The sequence below is a fragment of the Borostomias antarcticus genome, assembly GCF_949987555.1.
Source record: "Borostomias antarcticus genome assembly, chromosome: 8".
Lineage (NCBI taxonomy): Eukaryota > Metazoa > Chordata > Actinopteri > Stomiiformes > Stomiidae > Borostomias > Borostomias antarcticus.
In genome coordinates, this window is record NC_140241.1 from 13,803,515 (window position 1) to 13,825,996 (window position 22,482).

Consider the following 22,482-nt stretch of genomic DNA (forward strand, 5'->3'; position numbering starts at 1 on the left):
GATTATTCTAATTGTCCTGTAATGAGTAGGTTTGTGGAAGTTTGCGCTGGTGGGGTTGGAGGCAGGGGAGGGGTAGAGAGAAGCTCCATGGCAGGTAGTAATGTGATTAGGAGTAGTTAGCTTGCCTGTGTCAGAATGCTGGTGAATGTGCTAACAGCATATTAGCCAATTTACCACGCTTGCGTGTCAGACTGCTCAATGAGGAAAACAAGTGTAAAACCAACAAAAAGATGAAGCTTCTTCATTGATATTTTAGAGTGCCATTTGATGTTTTTGACATGGATTAATAGTAGTTACCTGCAGTACATTTTCTTAATCTGTTATCTAGACATGCTTAGGCCTGTCTGCATGTGTGTGAGAGAAAGAGAGACTGTTAGAGAGTGCATTCCCATACAAGCTGTTCAAATCCACGGACAATTACTTAGACATATTGACATTATAAGGTTGATTAATAGAATAACTAAGTAAATGTGTGGAAATGGAATCTAATAATCTAAGAATGGCAAAGCAAAAAGTACCATGGCTCAGACAACATGCTGCGCAACAATCAGTGTTTACTTTGGTTTGACAAGTACATTCTCATAGGCAGGGATTATAAATGGATACATTTGTATTCTGAGAGCAGTTTACCGGTCTCAAATATACAAGACAAAAAATCTAATTTAATACCAATTATTATTTAAGAAAAAAACCAATGTGTACAATACGAAGAACAATGCACACATTGTTCAACAATTCACACTCCTTCGCTCAACAACATTACTTTATGCTTTAGTGTGTTTGAATTTCCTTTAGAACATTCCGGAAAATCTCCACACACACTTCCCCCGTAGGATGTCTGAAGGACGCCAGCTTCCACGCCTCTTCAAACACCTCCATAGAAATACGCACACCAACGTTTCTGAAAATCTCAGCAATCTGAAAAGGATTAGAATTAGAATTTATTCACATAGTATTCCGAGGCCCTAGGCACATAGCATTTTGGGTCACGTTTCTCTGTCAAAACTTGAATTCGACTGAATCAATTCTTTTCAGATATGAATGTAATTTGCTGGGCCCTCAGGGACAGTCCAGGGTGGCACGGCGGGCCCACCTCTTCCTTGGTGCGCGGGCAGAAGAAGTGCTCCTCGTAGACGCCCCGGCAGGAGTGCAGTGTGGGATACAGGAGGTCAAAGGCCGTGGCCTCATCCCCATAGTTGGTGCTGTCGCTGACACGCTTGGTCCGGGGAGCGGGCCTGTCGGTCCGGACCGTGGGGATCCCGGACCTGCGGTAGCCTGCAGGACCAGACGGCACGCGCTCTACTGGCTCCACCCACCACACACAGCAGTTACACACACAATGAAAAACCGACATGTTCAAATATATTAAGGATCAAATCTGAACTTGAACAATATTGATGCTTTTTTATTTAAATCTTCTGTCTTTATGCTGGGTGCCAAATATCAGCAACTGTTTCCCACCATGCTAGAGGCCTGAGTACTTGATCATGTTTTGAACTGACTTGCCTGTGCGTTGGACTCTCAGAGTCATATTCAAACCAAATGTGAATTCTTTACTGACCATACAGTCTCAACCTTTCACAAAACCACAGCAGACTGTCAGACGGTCAGAGGGTCAACTCACCAGCCGTAGGAAGGCCCCCCACCACCGCCCGGATCAGGGAGCTGGAGGTGACGAAGCGGTCCTGGACTGTCCGGGATCGACTCAGCGTTTTGGGGGTCTTCAGAGAGCTGCCCACCTCTGCTGGCTCCAGGTCTTCAGCTCTGACCAGACCCCCAGACCAGGAAGGTTTGGGGTGTGGGAGGGCTTGTTTCTCGGGGGGTGGGAGGGCTTGTTTCTCGGGGGGTGGGAGGGCTTGTTTCTCGGGGGGTGGGAGGGCAGTTCTCTGCATGCTGGCTGGAGCCGTGCTGGTCTGGCGGCGCTCTGGACGGGGGAGCAGGAGAACTGACCAACCTTGTTGCTTTGATGATCTTATATCTGTCTTCATCCTCAGGACACCAGTAGCTCAGTTACATAGCCTCATTATTGACCCACACACCATCACCCAGTTCAAACCCTTCATGCAGTTCACATACAACACACTGCCCCCAATGGCGGGGAAGGTAAGTGCACAATATCAATACAATGAATACAATATAATCAATACAATATAAAATATCGATACAATATCATATCCTGTGTGTATAATATTGTTGTGTCATCTGTTGTGATTCTAACTTCTTCCAGCGGACAGTAATATTCTATAGAGGTGCAGTATTTGGTCAGTTGAGGCCCCAGACGGACTCACCGCTGGTCAGGATGTGCTGGTCCAGCTTGTTGATGGGCATCTTGTCCTTCCAGTTCAGGAAGTTGCTAAACTCCAGGAAGTTGATGAGTCCGTCCTGGTCCACGTCACAGTACTGCATCAGAGCGTCCAGAACCGGCGCACTCAGGTCCAGGCTGAACTGTCGACACACATCCTGGAGGTCCTCTCTGTCAATCACACCCTGGCCTTTCTGTGGAAACACACACACACACACACACACACACACACCTACTGTAGTCTAACACCTTCACTGCCTAATGCATACAGTATTGTGTTCTTCAAAAATACTTGTTATAAAGCATCTGTAACACATTTATAAAAGCAATGTAAATATGAAAAACTAATTTGGAAAAAGGTCAAGTCAAGTTCATGACACCTCCACTACATCACACATTTATGACCATAAATCCTTGCAACCTTTGAATCACAAACACATAATTCACTTTTAATTGCACCTATAACAATTACATAGCAACTTTATAGAGCCATAAAGATATGATCCAAGTCAATTACCTCATTGTTGGTTTTCTAATATGACAGGTTATTCAGACAGGCTTTCCTCATAACCACAGGAGTGGGGGTTACCTTATCGTAATGTTGGAAGGCCTGTAGAAGGGAGGTGAAGTTGTGGAAGTTGACCTTTTTGAGGTGCTGGCGCACGGCGCTGAGCAGGGCTCGCTGTCTGTCTGAGCCTTTCAGCTCCTCTGAGCTGCTGGACAGCAGGTCACCTGCACCTGAGGGACGCCACCGTCATCTGAACATACCCTCTAATAGAACCCTGAGCCCCTGGACATGCGCTCTACAAACACAAATACCCTCTAATAGAACCCTGAGCCCCTGGACATGCGCTCTACAAACACAAATACCCTCTAATAGAACCCTGAGCCCCTGGACAGACGCTCTACAAACACAAATACCCTCTAATAGAACCCTGAGCCCCTGGACAGACGCTCTACAAACACAAATACCCTCTAATAGAACCCTGAGCCCCTGGACAGACGTTCAACAAACACAAATACCCTCTAATAGAACCCTGAGCCCCTGGACAGACGCTCTACAAACACAAATACCCTCTAATAGAACCCTGAGCCCCTGGACAGACGCTCTACAAACACAAATACCCTCTAATAGAACCTTGAGAACCTGGACAGGCTCTATACAAACACAAATACCCTCTAATAGAACCTTGAGAACCTGGACATGCGCTCTACAAACACAAATACCCTCTAATAGAACCCTGAGCCCCTGGACAGACGCTCTACAAACACAAATACCCTCTAATAGAACCCTGAGCCCCTGGACAGACGCTCTACAAACACAAATACCCTCTAATAGAACCCTGAGCCCCTGGACAGACGTTCAACAAACACAAATACCCTCTAATAGAACCCTGAGCCCCTGGACAGACGCTCTACAAACACAAATACCCTCTAATAGAACCCTGAGCCCCTGGACAGACGCTCTACAAACACAAATACCCTCTAATAGAACCTTGAGAACCTGGACAGGCTCTATACAAACACAAATACCCTCTAATAGAACCTTGAGAACCTGGACATGCGCTCTACAAACACAAATACCCTCTAATAGAACCTTGAGAACCTGGACAGGCTCTATACAAACACAAATACCCTCTAATAGAACCTTGAGAACCTGGACATGCGCTCTACAAACACAAATACCCTCTAATAGAACCTTGAGAACCTGGACAGGCTCTATACAAACACAAATACCCTCTAATAGAACCTTGAGAACCTGGACAGGCTCTATACAAACACAAATACCCTCTAATAGAACCTTGAGAACCTGGACAGGCTCTATACAAACACAAGTACCCTCTAAAAGAACCTTGAGAACCTGGACAGGCTCTATACAAACACAAATACCCTCTAATAGAACCTTGAGAACCTGGAGGGGCTCTATACAAACACAAATACCCTCTAATAGAACCTTGAGAACCTGGACAGACTCTATACAAACACAAATACCCTCTAATAGAACCTTGAGAACCTGGACAGGCTCTATACAAACATAAATACCCTCTAATAGAACCCTAAGCCCCTGGACAGGCTCTGTACAAACACAAATACCCTCTAATAGAACCTTGAGAACCTGGACAGGCTCTATACAAACACAAATACCCTCTAATAGAACCCTGAGCCACTGGACATGCGCTCTACAAACACAAATACCCTCTAATAGAACCCTGAGCCCCTGGACAGACGCTCTACAAACACAAATACCCTCTAATAGAACCCTGAGCCCCTGGACAGACGCTCTACAAACACAAATACCCTCTAATAGAACCTTGAGAACCTGGACAGGCTCTATACAAACACAGTGCTTGTTTGCGGTTTTGATGAGGAGTAGGACCTCTGGAGGCCTTTGCATTGTAGAAGCTTTAGTAATCAGATTTAGTAATACACTACTGTTGATTTAGTAATACACTACTGTTGATTTAGTAATACACTACTGTTGCTCACCAAAGGCATCAGGGCGCATCAAGATTCCAAACGTGTGTTTGGGAGGAACTTTCCGGGTGTCTTCCATCCTGCGAAGAAGCAACAAATCATGAAAGACTAAGTTAGTAACACCGGAGATATTCTCAACTTGGTCAGGCCACAGCGCGTGGTACAGTACACACTTACGGGTCGTGAACTTTCCCTATTTGTGGCTGTGTCCTTTCTCTGAAGTCTTCACATCTCTTGGAAACAAACGTTGCACTGTGATTCCTTTGGGAGAATAGTGGCACACAGTGCTGTGTGTTACTTTTGGTCTGTGGGCAACGCTGAGCTGTGACATGGGAGGAGTCAAGTGTTGCTTCAGGGTAACAGTGAGTCATCATCAGTACGAGAGCTTACGCCTGCGTGTCACACGGCCAGGTGAGCGATCGGGAGACGCTGCGTCCATCGTTGTGATGTGGAGTGGCCACTCCAAACCTGCTGTCTTTGCCATAGCGACTCCAGTTGTAATTCCTGTCAACACTCTCACCTCAGATACAATATGTTTAGTACAGTCAGTTAGTGTTCAGATGTGTGTCGTAGGCTGAATGTGTTATATAAGACATAAGGGAGCAAACCAAACAGAGAACCATTCAAAGTCACCATTTTAAACTTGCAGAACTAATGACAGACAAGTACAGTATACTCATCACTCACCGACAAAATAAGCGTTGTGAGTGCGGATGTAGGACTTGTGTCCCTCCTGGGCCTCCATCTCCACCTGCTGTGATGACTTGTGAGGGTTGACTATCTCCCCTGCTGCTGCGCCTACAGTCAGAACCACAGTCACAACACAAGGTGTGGATGAGGCTATATGGCCTGGAGTCTTTCCTGTTGAGATCTTTATACTGTAAGTTCAGGAGAAACTCCATACATTATCAAAGTCATTCCATATTCAAGATCAGTTTATTCACCATGTACATGGTTTACACATTCTAGGAGTTTGACTAGGGTAATGAATACGCTGATGAAGATGACAGAGGACAGGGTGCAGGACAGGGCTGGACAGTGCAAAGACATGACAGTGCAAATACAACACAAAAACTGCAAATACACACAACCAATAAAAGGAAAGGCACATTGCAAATTACTCAATACAGAATAGAGTGTGGTGAGTGTGTGTACAGTATGTGTGCACAGTGTGGTGTGCACAAGTGGTGCAAAGGGTAAAGAGTCACTTGGGGGGGGCGTCATGGGGGACACGAGCCTTGTTAATGAATCTGACGGCCGTGGGAAAGAAGCTGTTTTTGTGGCGTGTGGACCTGGTCCCGATGGACCGCAGTCTCCTGCCAGAGGAGAGTGGGTCAAAGAGACCGTGACCGGGATGGGAGGGGTCGGCCACCATCTTATTGGCTCGATGTACAGCTCCTACTTGAGGTCTCAGGAAGCAGAAGGAGTCAACAGTGGTCACTGGGGTGGCATTGGGAGTGATTGGGGGAGGGGGGTCTTTCTAAACACTACAACTATCTCCACTGTTGTGAGAGCGCTGAGCTCCAGGTTGTTTTGGCCACAGCAGGACAGCAGCTGGTCAACCTCCCACCTGTAGGCGGACTGGGAGATGAGTCCCACGAGGGCGGTGTCGTCCGCTAACGTTGTGTACAGGGAGAAGAGTAGACGGGATGAGTCCCACGATGGAGGTGTCGTCCACTAACGTTGTGTACAGGGAGAAGAGTAGAGGGGATGAGTCTCACGAGGGCGGTGTCGTCCGCTAACGTTGTGTACAGGGAGAAGAGCAGAGGGGATGAGTCCCACGTGGGCGGTGTCGTCCACTAACGTTGTGTACAGGGAGAAGAGTAGAGGGGATGAGTCCCACGTGGGCGGTGTCGTCCGCTAACGTTGTGTACAGGGAGAAGAGTAGAGGGGAAGAGTCCCACGTGGGCGGTGTCGTCCACTAACGTTGTGTACAGGGAGAAGAGTAGGGGGGAAAGAACACAGCCTGGGGAGGAGCCTGTGCTGATGGTCCTGGAGTCAGAAACCATAAAAGAAACCAACACAAACTTGCTTTCTAGTCTGACTCACCTTTAACCAATTTCACACCAAATGTGGGTATGACTGTGTCAGGCCAACCAGGAAGCCCAGGTCTCTGATCATGTGATCTGCCCAGTGGAGCCTTCTGATTGGTGGAGTATACAGCTTCCCGGAGCTGGTGTAGCCTCTGCTGGTAGCTGGTCTTGGGTGGTGGGTTGATCACTGTTCCTCCCTGGGCACCACACAAATCAACAGCACAGACACTGAAAGTGATACTGATTGTGAACAGAATCAATTCTGACATTATCAATATATATAAACACCTGTTTCACAAATTCACCTGATTTCAGGTATCTCAAAATGATGATTTAGGGATTTTCCATAATTATGTCCAAGATGCAGAGACCATGTTGGGTGGAACACTCACTCTTCCCGTGTGCACAAGAGCCACTCACAGAAAGGGATGATTTGGTGCTCACACCATGAACCAAAGAGCTGGCGATGTCGGGGTCGCTGGCGCGCCCATGGAACACGCGGATGCTCCCAGCGGCCGGTCTGCTGCTGTCCAGGAACCTTCTCACCACAGGGGGGGTGCTGGGCTGGGAGACCAAGACAGGAGAGGCCAATCACACACGCAGTCAGGGAGAGAGACTTGCATGATGATGTTTTGCCTGTATTATTTTTAATACAAAAATTTGCCAAATAAATTAAATGGATCAGAGAGAGCGAGAGAGAGAGAGAGAGAGAGAGCAAGAAAGAGGGGTGATGGCATGGATATATATTCCCTTAACTCACCCTGGGTGTTACCTCCTGTAAGCATGTCTTAGCTCTGTCACCTACAGGTATGAGTTTCCCTGCCTAGGAAAAGATAGCAAGCATCAGTAATAATTTGCTACAGCAAGTAGCTGACCGACGACTGGCCTGTTAAATTACCCTTTGTATACTCGGGAATCTGTCCGTGTATTTCCAGGTGTGGGTAGCGTTCCTCTCAATTAAAGTCATCCTTGCATAATAATCCAGTAGAAAAAACTTTGCTATTAGCTATTTATTTTTCCCATGAGTTCACATTTCACAGCTCGTTTGTGTTACAGAGCTAGACTAGTGTATCTGGTTGGTTTCTGTAACATTCTGGCCTTATTGTAACATAATGTTTACGTCTAGTTGCCTGGCAACTGGCGCTAGGAAACCGAGGTCAGGTTGTTTGATCTGATTGGTTGATTGATGACCGTTGAATGATTCTACAAGCGTCATATAGTTACAGTATACAACGGTTCTGGATTCTACAAAAACATATTCTATGGCGGGAAAGGACATAGTTATTATTGACTGCCTTGATTGCAATTCATAATATATCAAACATTATCTGACTGAATCTGTTTAAAATGTTTGAAATTAATCTGCAAACGAGTTATATTTTTCGCCTTCTGCCTTTTAGCCACTGCCCCCTCGATATCACATTCCCAAATTATTTCCCTTTTCCATACAAATGCCTAATGGGGCAATAAATGCCTGTCTGTGATTGGCTATCCTCGCCGCTACGTAGCAGTCTGCTGTCATCCACCCTGAATGCAAAGAGGAAGTTGACAGAAGTGACTTCAGGTCTACAAGCCTTTATCAAATTGTTCGTATTGAAAATACACATTGAAGCCCCAGCTGACAGGGAATCGTTCAGACTGTCTCATTTACTTGGATATAAGGTGTGTAATTTTAGGTATACTAGCTGCCATGCATTAACCAACATAGTCTGGCAGGGCTCGCCGGTGCTGTCTTCCTAGCCTGCTGCTAACTTGCTAGCTAGAGAATTACTGTTTGATGCTAGCTTGCTGTAGCTAGACATGGCTAGCTAGGCCGAAAGCCATTTTTCAAATGTTAGCTAGCTAACCACTAACACAATCATGACACACTTGTCAATAAAGTCATACACAAATTGCCTAAAATGTAATAACCGCTCGTTTTTCTATCGATGTCACAGATTATCATTTCGAAACTAACATTTTATTGTTCCACTAAAATACACTTATGTCTAGTTGAGCTCATTCTTCCATCCTGTATGATAGCTAAGCTACGCTGTCTAGCACTAGCAATGTTGTGTAGCTACACTCCAGAAGCAGCTAGCGTAGCAGCTAGCTGACAACTAGCTAACGTTAGCCGTCTGGCTTTGTTTTGTGAAGTTAAGTCGTCGTTTGAATTTGTGGCAACGGTTGAAGGAGTGCAGGAAGCTGAGAGCAGGGTGTCGTGACTAATAACAGCTCGTTAGTGCGTTAGCTAGCTAGGCTAGGCGGCTAGGTGACGCTAGTTACTTTGCGAACTTGTCACTAAACGTAACTAGCTAGCTAGCAAAAGGCTTGATGCTATTGCTAAAAACAACCCGTCCTCACCGAGGGTTGACTGCCAGTTTGAGCACCAGGCTTCCTGCTACTGGCTATGAGTTGCTACTTGCTCTATTTGATTATATGACTGATAATCTGTTTATTAATCTGTGCCGAGCTAGCTAGCCAGCTAATTTGAGACAGTCAACATATGATCAGGCTATTTGTGGTCAAGACTGTGACGCAACACCATTTCGACCCACAACAGACTTGTGTTTGCTTGTCGGTGGAACCTGTTTTTCAAGGCGATGAACCCAACGCACAACAATTTAGAAGAGGCTCTTCCCTGGCTATTTTGCCTTGCGGCTACTCGCATTGTAGGCGACCCACTGGCCGCCCACTGATGATCTGCTATAGCTGGGTATGCTGTTGGCTGTTATGTTATCTCACTAGACAATGTACTAATGTATTTTTTCCTATGACCAGGTTTTAGAGTGACCACTCACACAGTACCTCTGCATTTTTCGGAGACTGGGGAGTAGGACATGGCAAGTAGAGGTGGAGCAACGCGACCCAACGGGCCCAACGCAGGCAACAAGATATGCCAGTTCAAGCTCGTGCTCTTAGGGGAGTCTGCTGTGGGGAAGTCCAGCCTGGTGCTTCGCTTTGTCAAGGGCCAGTTTCATGAATTCCAAGAGAGCACAATTGGAGGTAGGTTAACTTGTGGGCTAGGCTAGTTATGTCATTTCTGTTTTCTTAGTAGTTAGGATGCGAAACGTGTGAAACGGTGTGTGCTTGCTGCATCAGGTGTGTTACTCACCCTGGGTTATCAGGTCACTATCAGGCCTAGTTTCATGAGATCATCTATGAGTCATTGAAGAACAATGCATCACATTCAACAACCATGTCCTTTTACCCAGGAGTGAATTGTCTTCTGGACCACATTTCTGACTAAAACAGAGTTGGGCTCTTGCAACATAACAACTACCAGTTTGCTTTAGTCTATGACAGCACAGACCCATAACAGCACAGACCCATAACAGCACAGACCCACAACAGCACAGACCCACAACAGCACAGACCCATAACAGCACAGACCCATAACAGCACAGACCCATTTCTAAATGTTTTTCCCCTTGCAGCTGCCTTCCTGACCCAGACCGTGTGTTTGGACGACACAACGGTGAAGTTTGAGATTTGGGACACGGCGGGTCAGGAGCGCTACCACAGCCTGGCGCCCATGTACTACCGAGGGGCTCAGGCCGCCATCGTGGTCTACGACATCACCAACGAGGTGAGAGCAGCCAGTCATGCAGCTCCCCGTGGAACCTGACGGCATCAGTTATAGTGGTGCTCAGCCTGCAGTGTAATTAAAGGGACTGTCTCAGCGTAATTAAAGGGATTGTCTCATGGTCTCCGTCCCTCACCGTTCCTCAGATACCTGGACATCTTAAGAGGTGTCCTCAGCTTCCCTTCTCATTTCACTAGAATTTATTACGCATAACTTTGATGATGCTATACCAGCAAACAAGCTGTCTGGAATCGCCCTACGGATTTGATTTAGGCTGTCGATATTCTCCTCGTCCATGTTGACCAGACCCAAACAAAGTGTGGGAATGTTTATCTTTTGTTAATGACTTATAAAAGTAACTTTTCTGAAGAGCTATAAAGAAAGAAATAACTCTTGTTAAGCACAGGCTACATATAATGTACTCATTCCTCAAGAGTTGTGCTGAGCTCAGTTCTCTGTGAGTTCCTCTATAATGAGAACATATCCAGGATGTCCATCCAAATCAGAAGGGGAGCGTTCCAGGGAATGGAGGGATGGGGTCTCCTCCACATCCAGCTTGTTAACATCTGACCGAGTTCTGTCCTCTCATCTCCTTCTGTTGGCCAGGAGTCGTTTGCACGAGCGAAGAACTGGGTGAAAGAACTTCAGAGACAAGCCAGTCCAAACATTGTAATAGCCTTGGCCGGGAACAAGGCTGACCTCGCAAACAAAAGAGCATTGGACTTTCAGGTTTGTTCCTGTTTAAATGAGCCATGTTGATGCATGTCGCTGTGTGACTGCAGCTGCCCCCATCAGCCCTCACTGAACATGAACCTTGCCCATTCTCTAACTTTGAAGCTGCCACCCAATGTGATGCAGCGGCTACAGTGGAGCTGTTGTCATTAATTACGATGGATGTTTTCCCTCAGCGTGTGACGCTGATGCTGACGGCTGCAGTAACATAGTCATTTAAACCGTTCCGTGGTGGTTGTGTCTGAATCGTCACCTTGAGGGTCTGTTTGTTTCACAGGATGCACAGTCATACGCAGATGATAACAGTTTGCTTTTCATGGAAACATCAGCAAAGACGTCTATGAACGTGAATGAGATATTTATGGCTATTGGTAAGTGTTTTGACACAAAATGGGAAGTAATAAGGATTTAGCTTATGTAAAAACATAGCCAACCGAGTTGAAGAAAGGTCATTTAATTTTAGTTTTAGTTTATTAAAGGATCCCCATCAGAAGCACACTAGTGTACATCTGATCTTCCTGGGATCCTGCACAAAACATAAAATACACAACATTCAAGTCATTCACATGCATACAGTAGTAGAGATTGTGAACTTTGGATGTAAAGTGATTATTAACGGCTTATTAAGAACTTCGGATGTAAAGTGATTATTAACGGCTTATTAAGAACTTCGGATGTAAAGTGATTATTAACGGCTTATTAAGAACTTCGGATGTAAAGTGATTATTAACGGCTTATTAAGAACCTCAGATGTAAAGTGATTATTAACGGCTCATTAAGAACTTGGGATGTAAAGTGATTATTAATGTCTGTGGCTCGTTCACTGACTCTCTCTCATCTTTGCTCTGCAGCCAAGAAATTACCCAAGAACGAGCCTCAAGCTGCCGGAGCCAGCAGCGGGCGGAACCGGGGGGTAGACCTGACGGAGACGGCCCAGCCCGCCGCTAGCCGCCCCTGCTGTAGTAACTAACCACGCCCCCGCCCCGCCCTCCCCTTCTCCTCCACCTCCCTTCTAACTGAATAACATCTGGACATGGACCTCCCTTCCCTGACATCAGACCTTCCAGCTCTCAGCCTCAGTCCCAGGAGTAGATAAAGACTCTGTATAGACACGTTTCTAATACTATTTTTGTCTGTTGGTTTGTTTTTTTACTTTCATTTAAAAAAAAAAAAGAAGAAAAAAAAGTGTATATCAGTATAATGGATGCATGTATCACTACAAGGCCTAAACACATTTTAACTTAATTTAGATGGAGGACTAACCTTATGAGAGAGGAAGCAGCAGCTGGTGTGTGCGTGCGTGCGTGCGTGCGTGTGTGTGCGTATGCGTGTGCGTGCGTGCGTGCGTGCGTGCGTGCGTGTGTGTGTGTGTGTGTGTGTGTGTGTGTGAGAGAGAGAGAGAGTGTGGGTGTGTAAGCGTGTGTTTCTGTGCTTGGGGTAACCTAGCTCATCAGGTCACAGGGTTAAGTGGACTGGAGGGAAAATAAGTATTTGATTTCTCTGACACATTTAGTGTATGTGGGTTTAGTTTCCCTCCAACTAAAAGAAACCAAATTGTCTCATTGTGATCTGCCTGGAGGCTTCGGCTGTTTGTTGGTGCCGTGACATGACCAGCGCAGCGCCAGGCGAGGACGGTCATTCCTACCAAGCATTCCTGCTCCTGGCGTCTGCTGCTGAGGCCACATCTCCATCTGCCCAGCGCTTCACACCACAGCCGCCAGGCCAACAGGATACCGGAGGGGCTTTGTGATTGGACAGCTGTATGACAACTCAAAAGTTCCATCCCCACCTTTGACTGGCTTTTGCATCATGGGAAGTCCCCCGTCAGAACATGACATTAATTGATTAATAACATGACTTCAACGGGACAGCAAAAAAACAAAAGATAATTGAGACCTAAGCTGAACATACTCAAACACCTGCTTTGTGAGTCGTCTGGCTTAGACTTCAGACATCCAGGCAATCCTCTGTTTCCCACGCACTCACACTGTTATTGTTTAGTTATCAACCTGTGTCAGATTTAGTGGTCCTTCTGGGGTCGCTGGGTTCAGAGCAGACCACAGATCATGCACCAACACAAGTCTGGACCAGTGTTTTCCATCATAGCCTGTGGAACTATCCTCTGTAATAATGTCGTCTTTCTCTTCCAGTACAGCTGGCAGGGAATAAGCCTGCCGGGAAAAAGTATCTAGAGATTCTGAACAATGTTTTCAGCTCACCAGTGTAGATCTGTTCTGGGTTTTTGGACGTCACCTCAGACTGGTCTTTTGATCTGTGTCGTGTGATTAACATCAGTAGCACCCCCTCCCTGTGTCTTGTTACGCTTCTCAAAAATGCTCAGTCGTGTTTGAGATGACATTTATTGCATTGCACAACTGTTTGTTATATTTTAGTTAATGATTGCCCATTCAATTTGAGAAAACTGATGAATTCTCTATTGGACTTGCTAAGAGCAGATAGCGGTAATAAACTTAACTGGCGGTCTTTCTGACAGCTCAATGAATTTTAATGATGTACAACATTACTAGCGAAGGACTGATCAGTTTGAGTGTCCGGGTACAAGTTAATAAATACAGTAAATCAGATGTAATGCCTTCATTATTTTGTATATTTAATTAATACATGTCACTACAGTTCCCCTTTGATGGAAAATATTAAACTCCATAGTTCCTTAGGTCTCCTGGAAGAAAGTGTTATGGTTGAGCTCATCCCTTCCCTGAAGCAGTATTACCATGACCGAAATGTTCTCCCTGGAACCTGAAACCACGGCTGCATCCACCAGCGCTCTGCAGATGTCAGCTGCAAGGCGCTCGTAGTCCACACGGGGGATCCTCTGACTGGTACCAACCGCTTCCTCCCCTCTGGACCCCCTCTGGTGAGGGAGAGCTGAGGCTGGCTGGCTGGCTCTGTGATCCCTGTCTCACTCCCCTGCTCCTCCCTCAGCCTCTCTGGAAGGTCCGGTCCTAGCGGCAGGTCGCCCTCATCAGCAGCGCTGGAAGATTCCTGCCGGTCAAAAACGGACGTCCCCAGTCTGGACTCTCCACCGAGGACACAGGACCTCCCAGAGGCCGCTGGAGGCCAGGACCAGCAGCTGGAGGCCTGGGTGGGCAGGGAGCCATGCCGTGTGAGGCACGGGAATCACTGACTTCCTCAGCACGCGGTCGCTGTGGTGGCCGAGGCCCCGGGTGGCTCTGGTCAGGCCCTCCACCAGGCCGTGCGGTGTGTTGGCGCTGATGGCGCCGCCATGGCGGAGGACGCGCTGGCGCTCGCTGGGGCTGGACGTGCTGTGGTAGGCGGTGAGGCAGACGCCTCGGCCCCTCCGGTACAGGACAGCATGGACGTCACCTGAGACCAGATAATGAATGCAAATGGATCCAGCATAGCTGGACATGTTCATACAGTAGATCCTCCACAACGATACATGGACTCACTGTGATACTGTTATGTTTCTATGCGATGGAATGACTTCAATTGTTAACTGAACTTCTACAATAAGACTGACTATAACCTGTGGTGAATACTGACCACAGTTGGAGATGACAATCCTTCCAGCGGGCGCCACCTGTGATGGTGGGACGGTGGTGTCGGCAGCCCGGCTAACCCTAACCCCAGAGTCTCTCAGAGAGACCAGCCCCCCTGGGGACACTTCAGAGTCTCTCAGAGAGACCAGCCCCCCTGGGGAGACCCCAGAGTCTCTCAGAGAGACCAGCCCCCCTGGGGAGACTTCAGAGTCTCTCAGAGAGACCAGCCCCCCTCGGGAGACCCCAGAGTCTCTCAGAGAGACCAGCCCTCCTGAGGAGACCCCAGAGTCTCTCAGAGAGACCAGCCCCCCTGGGGAGACTTCAGAGTCTCTCAGAGAGACCAGCCCCCCTGGGGAGACCTCAGAGTCTCAGAGAGACCAGCCCTCCTGGAGAGACTTCAGAGTCTCTCAGAGAGACCAGCCCTCCTGAGGAGACCCCAGAGTCTATCAGGCAGACCAGTGCTGTGCAGCCGCTCCAGCGGACTCTGGATCTCTCGGTCCTGCCCAGGCCCAGGAGGCTGTCCATCCTGCAGAAGGCTGTGGCGAAGGCCCGGGACACCTGCTCCGCTTCGGTGAGGTTCTCCACCGGTTCTGGTGCCAGTGCTGTGTTTTGGAGCTTGGCCCGGGTGAGGCCTGCAGTCCTCCTGGTACAGAGCTGTGAAGGATTTTTATCCTTGGTTTAGTTAGATTGTCAAAGAACACGCTGAGTGGTCGCTTAAGCTGGTTTTAAACAAAGTACAATAGTTTATTCTATGTTACGATTCTGCAGAGTCGGACCCTCGCACAGGAAGTGAATCCAGGCAAGAGTGAGTTCACGGGAGGACGGGGTCTTAGCTTATACAAAGAAAGAGGAAGTGACAGTTTCAGGGGGAAGACAGGGAAGTGATGTCACACAGGGAGGGATTTGTAGTTCTAACAGACTGATCTATGAGAACGAACTACAAAGTTTAGAATAACAGTCAAGGGGGAAAACAGAACACTTTGTTGAGACTTGAAATTCATTCACAATTCCCCACTTTGTGGATTTAATATCCACAACTATAATAGAAATGAAAGAATCAACAATGTGGAATCAAATTATAAAATAGGCTTATCATAAAAATAATCCAACATCTTTGGCAAAAATCCTATTCTACACATATGGAAAGGAAGTAATCTATTTCTCCACTAGGTGGAGCATAATAAAGATTAACAAACTCAAAGTTATTTAACACACCAAGATCATTTTCTTCCCATATGCAATCACGTACCAAAACTCCTCACCTTAATTTAGCATAAGCAAGGTAAAAAGATAACATGATTATTAATCTAAGACATCATATATTCATGACTGAGTGGGAAAAAACCTTTCTTCGTTTTAGAGGAAAACCCTTAAATTCAAATTAGACAGATTATGTATCAAAATATTCCAAATAGTCAATGTCAATAGCACAGACATCATCAAGATCTTGAATTGAATTAATAGTAAATTTAACTTTTTCTATCATTATTTAGGCAGCATAGGCATATCTGGAACAGCATTTAAACATACACTTAAGAATATTTTAAAAAATAATAACGATGAAAAACATACATACAAATGAAAACACACATATTTGAGAATATCCAGGACTTGACATAGCATTCCATTTAGGAACATTATCTAGGATCTGAATACCTTTATCGTTTGCTTCATAGAACTCAATGTAGCATTTGGATCTGAACTAAACGAACAGCAGATATAGCCAGTATTATCTCTAAGGGAAGTCTATTTTGTAGCACAATCTTTTTCATGTAATTTACTTCTTTGGCTAAGGCTGAAATTACTTGGTATTGTGCGATCATGTGTCATGCGTTCATGAGAGAAATAATATACTGAAACTAAATTGAAAATTCGAGACAGCTCTATGGTGTCTAGTTTGATTGCTGATGAATTCCCTGCATTTGAGTGTGATCAATCTTCTTAATCCTGGACATTACATGAGCAAGATAACATTCATATGACACTGTTGCACTTTAAAGTTGAATACGCTATTTCCCTATAGCTCAAAAATACGCCATTTGGAATGGCTCTCTGAACCTTAATTTTACATCTCATAAATATGCTTAAAACATTAATTTGTCCTAATCTATGTGTTGTATCTGAAAATATTAATACATGCTGTGATATATTGAAGAGGTCACTTCAAATTGTTTAACTCGCTTTTCAAGTTCAGCCCTGTGGATGCAATTCTGTTAGGCTTCATTTTAATACTTGGTTGATGTAGTTAGGTGCATAGCAGTTAAACACAGTTAAACACAGTACCCTGAGAATAGTCTGGAACAGCTCTTCAAAGATCAACTTTATAATTATGAATTTTCAATACTTCTATACCCACTCTAAACCAAACTCCAGTCACAGTTTCAACAGTATAACCTGGAAATCTCTGTTGCTTTCAAATCTTATATATGTAGAATGTAGTATTTTCCATTCATCTTCGTCTACCGTATAGACCCAACAGTCAAGTGGAGTGCAACATTCAAATAGGACAAACGCTGGTCCACGTTGCCATAACGATCCTGGGAAGGAGGTGACAGGCAAGGTCACTTCTTTCAATAGCTCCTCCTCAGAGGAAGCCACAGTGTGGTGGCCCATGATTGTGTTTTGCTGGAGTGGTGGTCAGAGTTGTCATCCTGACAGCAATGAGGAAAAGTAGTGCGTTATTCTTTGTCTGATTTCTCATCTGAGGAGACCAGAGAGTGAGCTTTCGCCCTGGTGGTGACACAGGATATTGCATCTTGGTTGTTGAATCCTCGGGCCGGGTGCCTCGTCCTGGTTTGGAACCAGCCTGCAGTGGCTGGCGTGTACCCACAAAGTCCTCTCTGCTACGTCTGGGTTAGCAGCAGGAACTGGTACGGGCCCAGCCAACGGGCACTCTGGTTTCAGGTCTCTGCTCACAACCCATTGGCCTGGTTGGAAATGATGCAGGTCGGCTCTCTCAGGTCGGCAGAGACCTGTGAATCCACAGATGAGAGACAGCATAGACAAAACAGGATATCACCGCAGCTTTTAGCAGCGGAGTTAGCAGCCATACTACCTATGGACACAGGATCAGAGGTTTCAATAGGAGCTTGGCCTTTGCCACCATCTTAAAATATTACACATTAAGTTTCTTCTTCAGCTCTGCATCTTGTTCTTTCAACTACTTTCTAATTTCCTTCAACTACAACCTCCTCACTACCTTCAATTCAACTTCCTCACTACCTTCAATCCAACTTCTTCATTACCTTCTTCACTACTACTACTAGTCTGTTTTATTAGCAACAACCAGTTAACTTGATAACATCCTTTACTCCCCCTCTTTTTTGAAACATGATCTGGTCAGTGTGCTAATTTGAAAACATAATGAAAGCATGGAATATGCAGTATAGGTTATGCTAACTATGAAATGAGCATTCATTCAAAATCAGAGCGAGAGAGGAGAATATCTGAGAGGTTTGAGCGTGGCTTAATTGATCTCGTTCAACATGTTGAGTTATGTCTCTCTGCCTTCTGGAGGAGGAAGCAGAGTTAAGAACAGTGCATCTGTGAAATGTACGGTCAACAGTTCATTCTTATTAAAGCAGCAGCCACGCTGTGTGTAGGTGCGATGTAAAAGATGAATAGACACAACATGCCGGACATGGACAAAACCGCGTGCGCAGTGCTACTAGGTCTAAAACAGCACCAGTGGTAGCTGCCACTGATTTCAAGTAGGACCCAAGTCCTTTTAACAGAGTCAAGTCTTAAACAGGGTGTAGTCATTGTTAGAGCCAGTCGGCCTCGTCAGTCCATGTAATCTTGTCAAGTGGAGCTAGCTTTTGTCTAATGAGGGTTATGTCTGCAAAATCATGGGATGACTCTGCAGTAGCCTAGTCCCAAGCAGTGCATTTTTGTTTATTTATCATTATTAACTGATCAAGGTAATTAACCTGCTCACGCACCAATTAGATTTAGTTCTTAGAAATTCTATGGCCATTTCCTAAAATAAAACAACATATTCGTATCATCAAACCATGAGTCCTTGTTTCTAACAAGAAATTGTTATTCAAAATAATCATTTAAAAAGGGGAGCGCCAACACATTATGTAAAACAACGCTCTAAGGGTAAAAGCAAAAATTCCCTTAAATCAGGGCGAACAAATCGAAAAAATGCATTATTCAAACCAAAATAACATTAAATGAATAGCTGCATACGCGGTTCTCAAAGCCTGAACAAATATAATTATCCAAACCGTTCTCAAAAGAACACTAGGGGTGTTATAAGTTGAGCTCAATTTCAAATAACCACATTTCTGCGTTTGAGGACAGAGAGTTATGAGCACGCTTAGGACGTGATGGTTCCTTGGGTCTGACAACCGCTTGGTTACTATTCTTAAATTTAGCCTAGATCATATCTATCTCTTACCCACAGTCAGTTGGGCAACGTGGGGGTGAGGCGTTTGACCAGCGTCCCCACGAACCAAGGTGTCAGCCCATCTAAATGGGAAGTCGGTTACCCCGGTTGTATCCAATTCTTGGAGCAGCCTCCATCTCTCGTCCCGTGCCTGTGTCTACTCTGTAAACAAACTTCAGAAATAATACGTGACACATTTGTTTTACCATGCAGCTGTCTCTGTGGGCCGTCAGACGCACAGACAGAGCTGCATGGGCAGTTTACATACAATAAAAGACAGACAAAATAAAAGACAGACAAAATGAAAGACAGACAAAATAAAAGACATTTCAATTTTTCACCACTCTTGTGGGTAACACCAGGTCTTAGAAATGATGCGCCGGAGGCACATAAACATTACAAAATAAATCATAGAAAACAGTTTTGATAAATTGGAGTGATGTCTTTTCTTTTTTTTTCTTTCTTTTTTTTTAAGAATATGTCCAATTAGTTAAAGGCTGTGCGCTTGATATCAATCCCGTTGGAGTCACACCTCCGAAAACTAGTTTGCAAAACAGATCTGAGCATATTAAGTTAACATGACAATACAGTGAATTGAGTTTGAAGTTAGCATCATCTAACACAACTTTAAGTGGCAGTCATTTCAAATTATTAAAATACTTGCGGTTCCAACCGGTTTGGCATTTATCCGGTAGTCCAGGAATGTCAATTCTCTGTAAAACTCAAAACCAATGAATGTGCATCTGAAATCAGTAAAACATGAAATCTTAAACAAAACAAAATTCTCAAAATTGGGTTGTCAGACATATGTATAAGACTAAGATATTGGCAAATATGAATGTTTTTTTGTTTTTTTTCCTTACCTTTACCCTTTCCTCCCCCCCGTGTCACGTACACCCTCACTCTCCCTAGCTTTCCCTACTGCACTGTCTACCTGTCCTACATCTAGTAAGGAACCACCTCCCTGTGGAGTATTAACAGAAGACTTTTGAAATTTAGCATATAGTCTACATTCCCTCCGGTAATGCCCTTTGCGGTTGCAAAAATAACAACGTTGATTAGATTTGTAAACCCTGCTGTTTTGTTGTGAATATCTCTGATTATCTCCATAGCCTCCATCTTGTTTTTTCTGTACCCCCATCGGTAGTTGCTTAGTGCGAGCGATGTTGTTGAAATACCTACACTGTGCAGCTCGTAGTCTCACCGAGTCCCTTCTTATCTCAGCTTCACATCGTTCACTTAGCAGACGGATTATTGGCAAGCATAGTTTACCAAACTCATTGGGCAGAGACTCTGAAGTGTCAAAATTGTGACATGGGGTCACAGAGACACCAATTGGAGCGTGAGACACAGCAGGAGGGTATGAAACAGGAGAAGCAACCATATGATCAATGGAAGAGGAACCAGAGGGAGGTGTCTCAGAAGAGTAATAACCTAGGGGGGCCGTTATTTCAGACATCCTTGTTTGGGGTAAGGGGGTTCCAAAAATAGTACCAGTTAACGGTAAGGGTGTTATCTGAGATGTAGCAGGCGTAGAGATGACAGTTGGTTGAACAACAGGAAGGGACGTTTGGACAGGAACAAGAAGGGGGGGCCTCATCTATAGGGCCAGGATTGGGGGTTGGTTGAAACAGCTCACATCTGCTTAGGACGTGGCCTGAAACAACAAAACTCTTGTTTGGATAGGAGGTCAGAACAAGAAGGGGGCCTAGCAGATCATCCCTATCTGTCCCTTCACTATTCTCACACACATGCTTTCGTGTACTAAAAGTAGCTCCCATTTTAAAAGAAAATATGAGAACAAACAATGTAATAAAAAGTTACAGAAAAAAAACTAAACACGTTCAGTCAACCAAATTACTGCTGTGCTGAGAGATACTTTTTTTTTTTTTATCCTGTTATATATTTTTCCCCCAAAATGGCAGTCATCAGAAGCCAAATTGGTCGATCCTCAAATGGAAAAGAGGAACAGGAAGTCTCTTTTTTTTTTTTTCACACAAGCAGCAAAACAGGAAGTTAACCACGTGTGCACAGAGGGTAGAACTAACTAACTAACACGTGGGTAAATCAACATGTGGATGAGGCAGCTAGCACATTGAAAGCTAGCATTGAAACAACAGAACAGAGAAGATAGCTAGTTTGTAGCTAGTTTGGAGCAGAACAAGAACAGTAGCCTAGCTAGAATGCAGCTAGCATGAAAATCAATCACAAATGTACACAAACCAAAACCAGCATAAAACCAAAACACCCAGCATATACATGGGTTTAACAGTAAAACAGGACCTCAAATCCCAAAACAAAAACAGATCTACCTTGGCGTAGACCCAACATACAATGGACCAATATCTGAAGAAGCCTCAGCTTCACATGAAACACAAAACGCAGCACAAACACGCACATCCAAGACTACAAACAAAACGAAACAAATTAAGGATTACGTCGTAGGTACGACTACCTAGCTAACCCCCCCCGGGGATTCCAAATAATCTTTCGAATTGAAACAGCCATCTTCGTGTCGTGCTCCTTCACAACAAGAGTAAACAGAAATAAATAAAAATAACGAGCCTAAGACAACAAGCTCTCACGCGCCGCGGCAACCCCCCACAACGCGGATCCCAAAACAATCAAAAGAGCAGGCTTTCCGAAAGTGAAACGTTGTGTAGTACTAAACACACCCGTTCTCAAAAATGCACGCTTACAAAACCAACCCTGGTATATAGGTCTTTAAGCGGGCATGTGGCTCAAAAACCGACTTTCTAACCAGGACACGTGTGCGCAACACCGGCTCGAATAAACACTATTGTCTAAGTTATCACACAGCTGAACAAAGAAAGGGACCACTCTAAACTAGGTTCAAACAATGTACCAGACTCTCAGCAAGTTCCAGGCTGACTCGGGCCTCGGGGGAATGTGAAAGTTATTTTTATCCTTATTATAGTTAGATCAGTGATGGGATTTACTTAAGTAGAAATACTTCGTTACTGTACTTAAGTACAAAATGCCATTACTTTGTACTTTTAAGAAGTATTTTTTTTTCTGACAACTTTTTACTTTTACTCCCTACATTTAAAACAAAAATATCGTACTTTCTACTCCCTACATTTTTAAAAAGGGCTCGTTACTTTGACATATATATATATATATATTTTTTCAGTATCTTTGCGTAAATCATGTAATCCGCATTTGATTTATCAGCCTGGCTGCCGCTAAAATTTCAAAACGCGCATGTAGCCTACGGCACGCAAGTCGACAGTGCCAGCAGTCAGTCAGTAACTTAGGGACCTAAGTAGTGTGACTGTGACACATCAGAGCGGGTTGAAGTGGAAGTCAGTGTTAGCTTGCTGCGATCAGATCAATCCATCACACCATGGACAATGGCGAAGAACCAGAGCAGGCTGAGCCTGAAAGAGCAGAACCTCAGTTACCTCACCCATGGCCGTATCTTAGTGATCTTTTCGGGT

The 22,482-nt window shown here is 45.0% G+C and overlaps 2 protein-coding genes across 3 annotated transcripts; one reads left to right on the forward strand and one right to left on the reverse strand.

The window, feature by feature from the left end:
- Positions 1 to 537: 537 nt before the first annotated feature.
- Positions 538 to 8,234, reverse strand: efhb (EF-hand domain family, member B). Its single transcript, XM_084442323.1, has 13 exons — positions 7,709 to 8,234; positions 7,571 to 7,633; positions 7,231 to 7,374; positions 6,827 to 7,007; positions 5,465 to 5,575; positions 5,168 to 5,297; positions 4,955 to 5,038; positions 4,790 to 4,857; positions 2,892 to 3,040; positions 2,289 to 2,496; positions 1,625 to 1,978; positions 1,094 to 1,302; positions 538 to 918 (listed from the first exon to the last, which is right to left on the reverse strand). The coding sequence occupies exons 1-13, from the start codon at positions 7,775 to 7,777 to the stop codon at positions 772 to 774; spliced, it is 1,917 nt and encodes a 638-aa protein (XP_084298449.1). The 5' UTR covers positions 7,778 to 8,234; the 3' UTR covers positions 538 to 771.
- A 90-nt stretch (positions 8,235 to 8,324) lies between these two features.
- Positions 8,325 to 13,017, forward strand: rab5ab (RAB5A, member RAS oncogene family, b). Of its 2 annotated transcripts, none has more exons than XM_084442321.1 (6): positions 8,325 to 8,472; positions 9,571 to 9,795; positions 10,227 to 10,378; positions 10,982 to 11,104; positions 11,385 to 11,478; positions 11,959 to 13,017. In XM_084442321.1, the coding sequence occupies exons 2-6, from the start codon at positions 9,630 to 9,632 to the stop codon at positions 12,075 to 12,077; spliced, it is 654 nt and encodes a 217-aa protein (XP_084298447.1). In that variant the 5' UTR covers positions 8,325 to 8,472; positions 9,571 to 9,629; the 3' UTR covers positions 12,078 to 13,017. The 2 variants fall into 2 exon arrangements, with proteins under 2 accessions (XP_084298447.1, XP_084298448.1); XM_084442322.1 differs by lacking the exon at positions 8,325 to 8,472 and adding an exon at positions 9,058 to 9,461.
- The last annotated feature ends 9,465 nt before the right edge of the window (positions 13,018 to 22,482 follow it).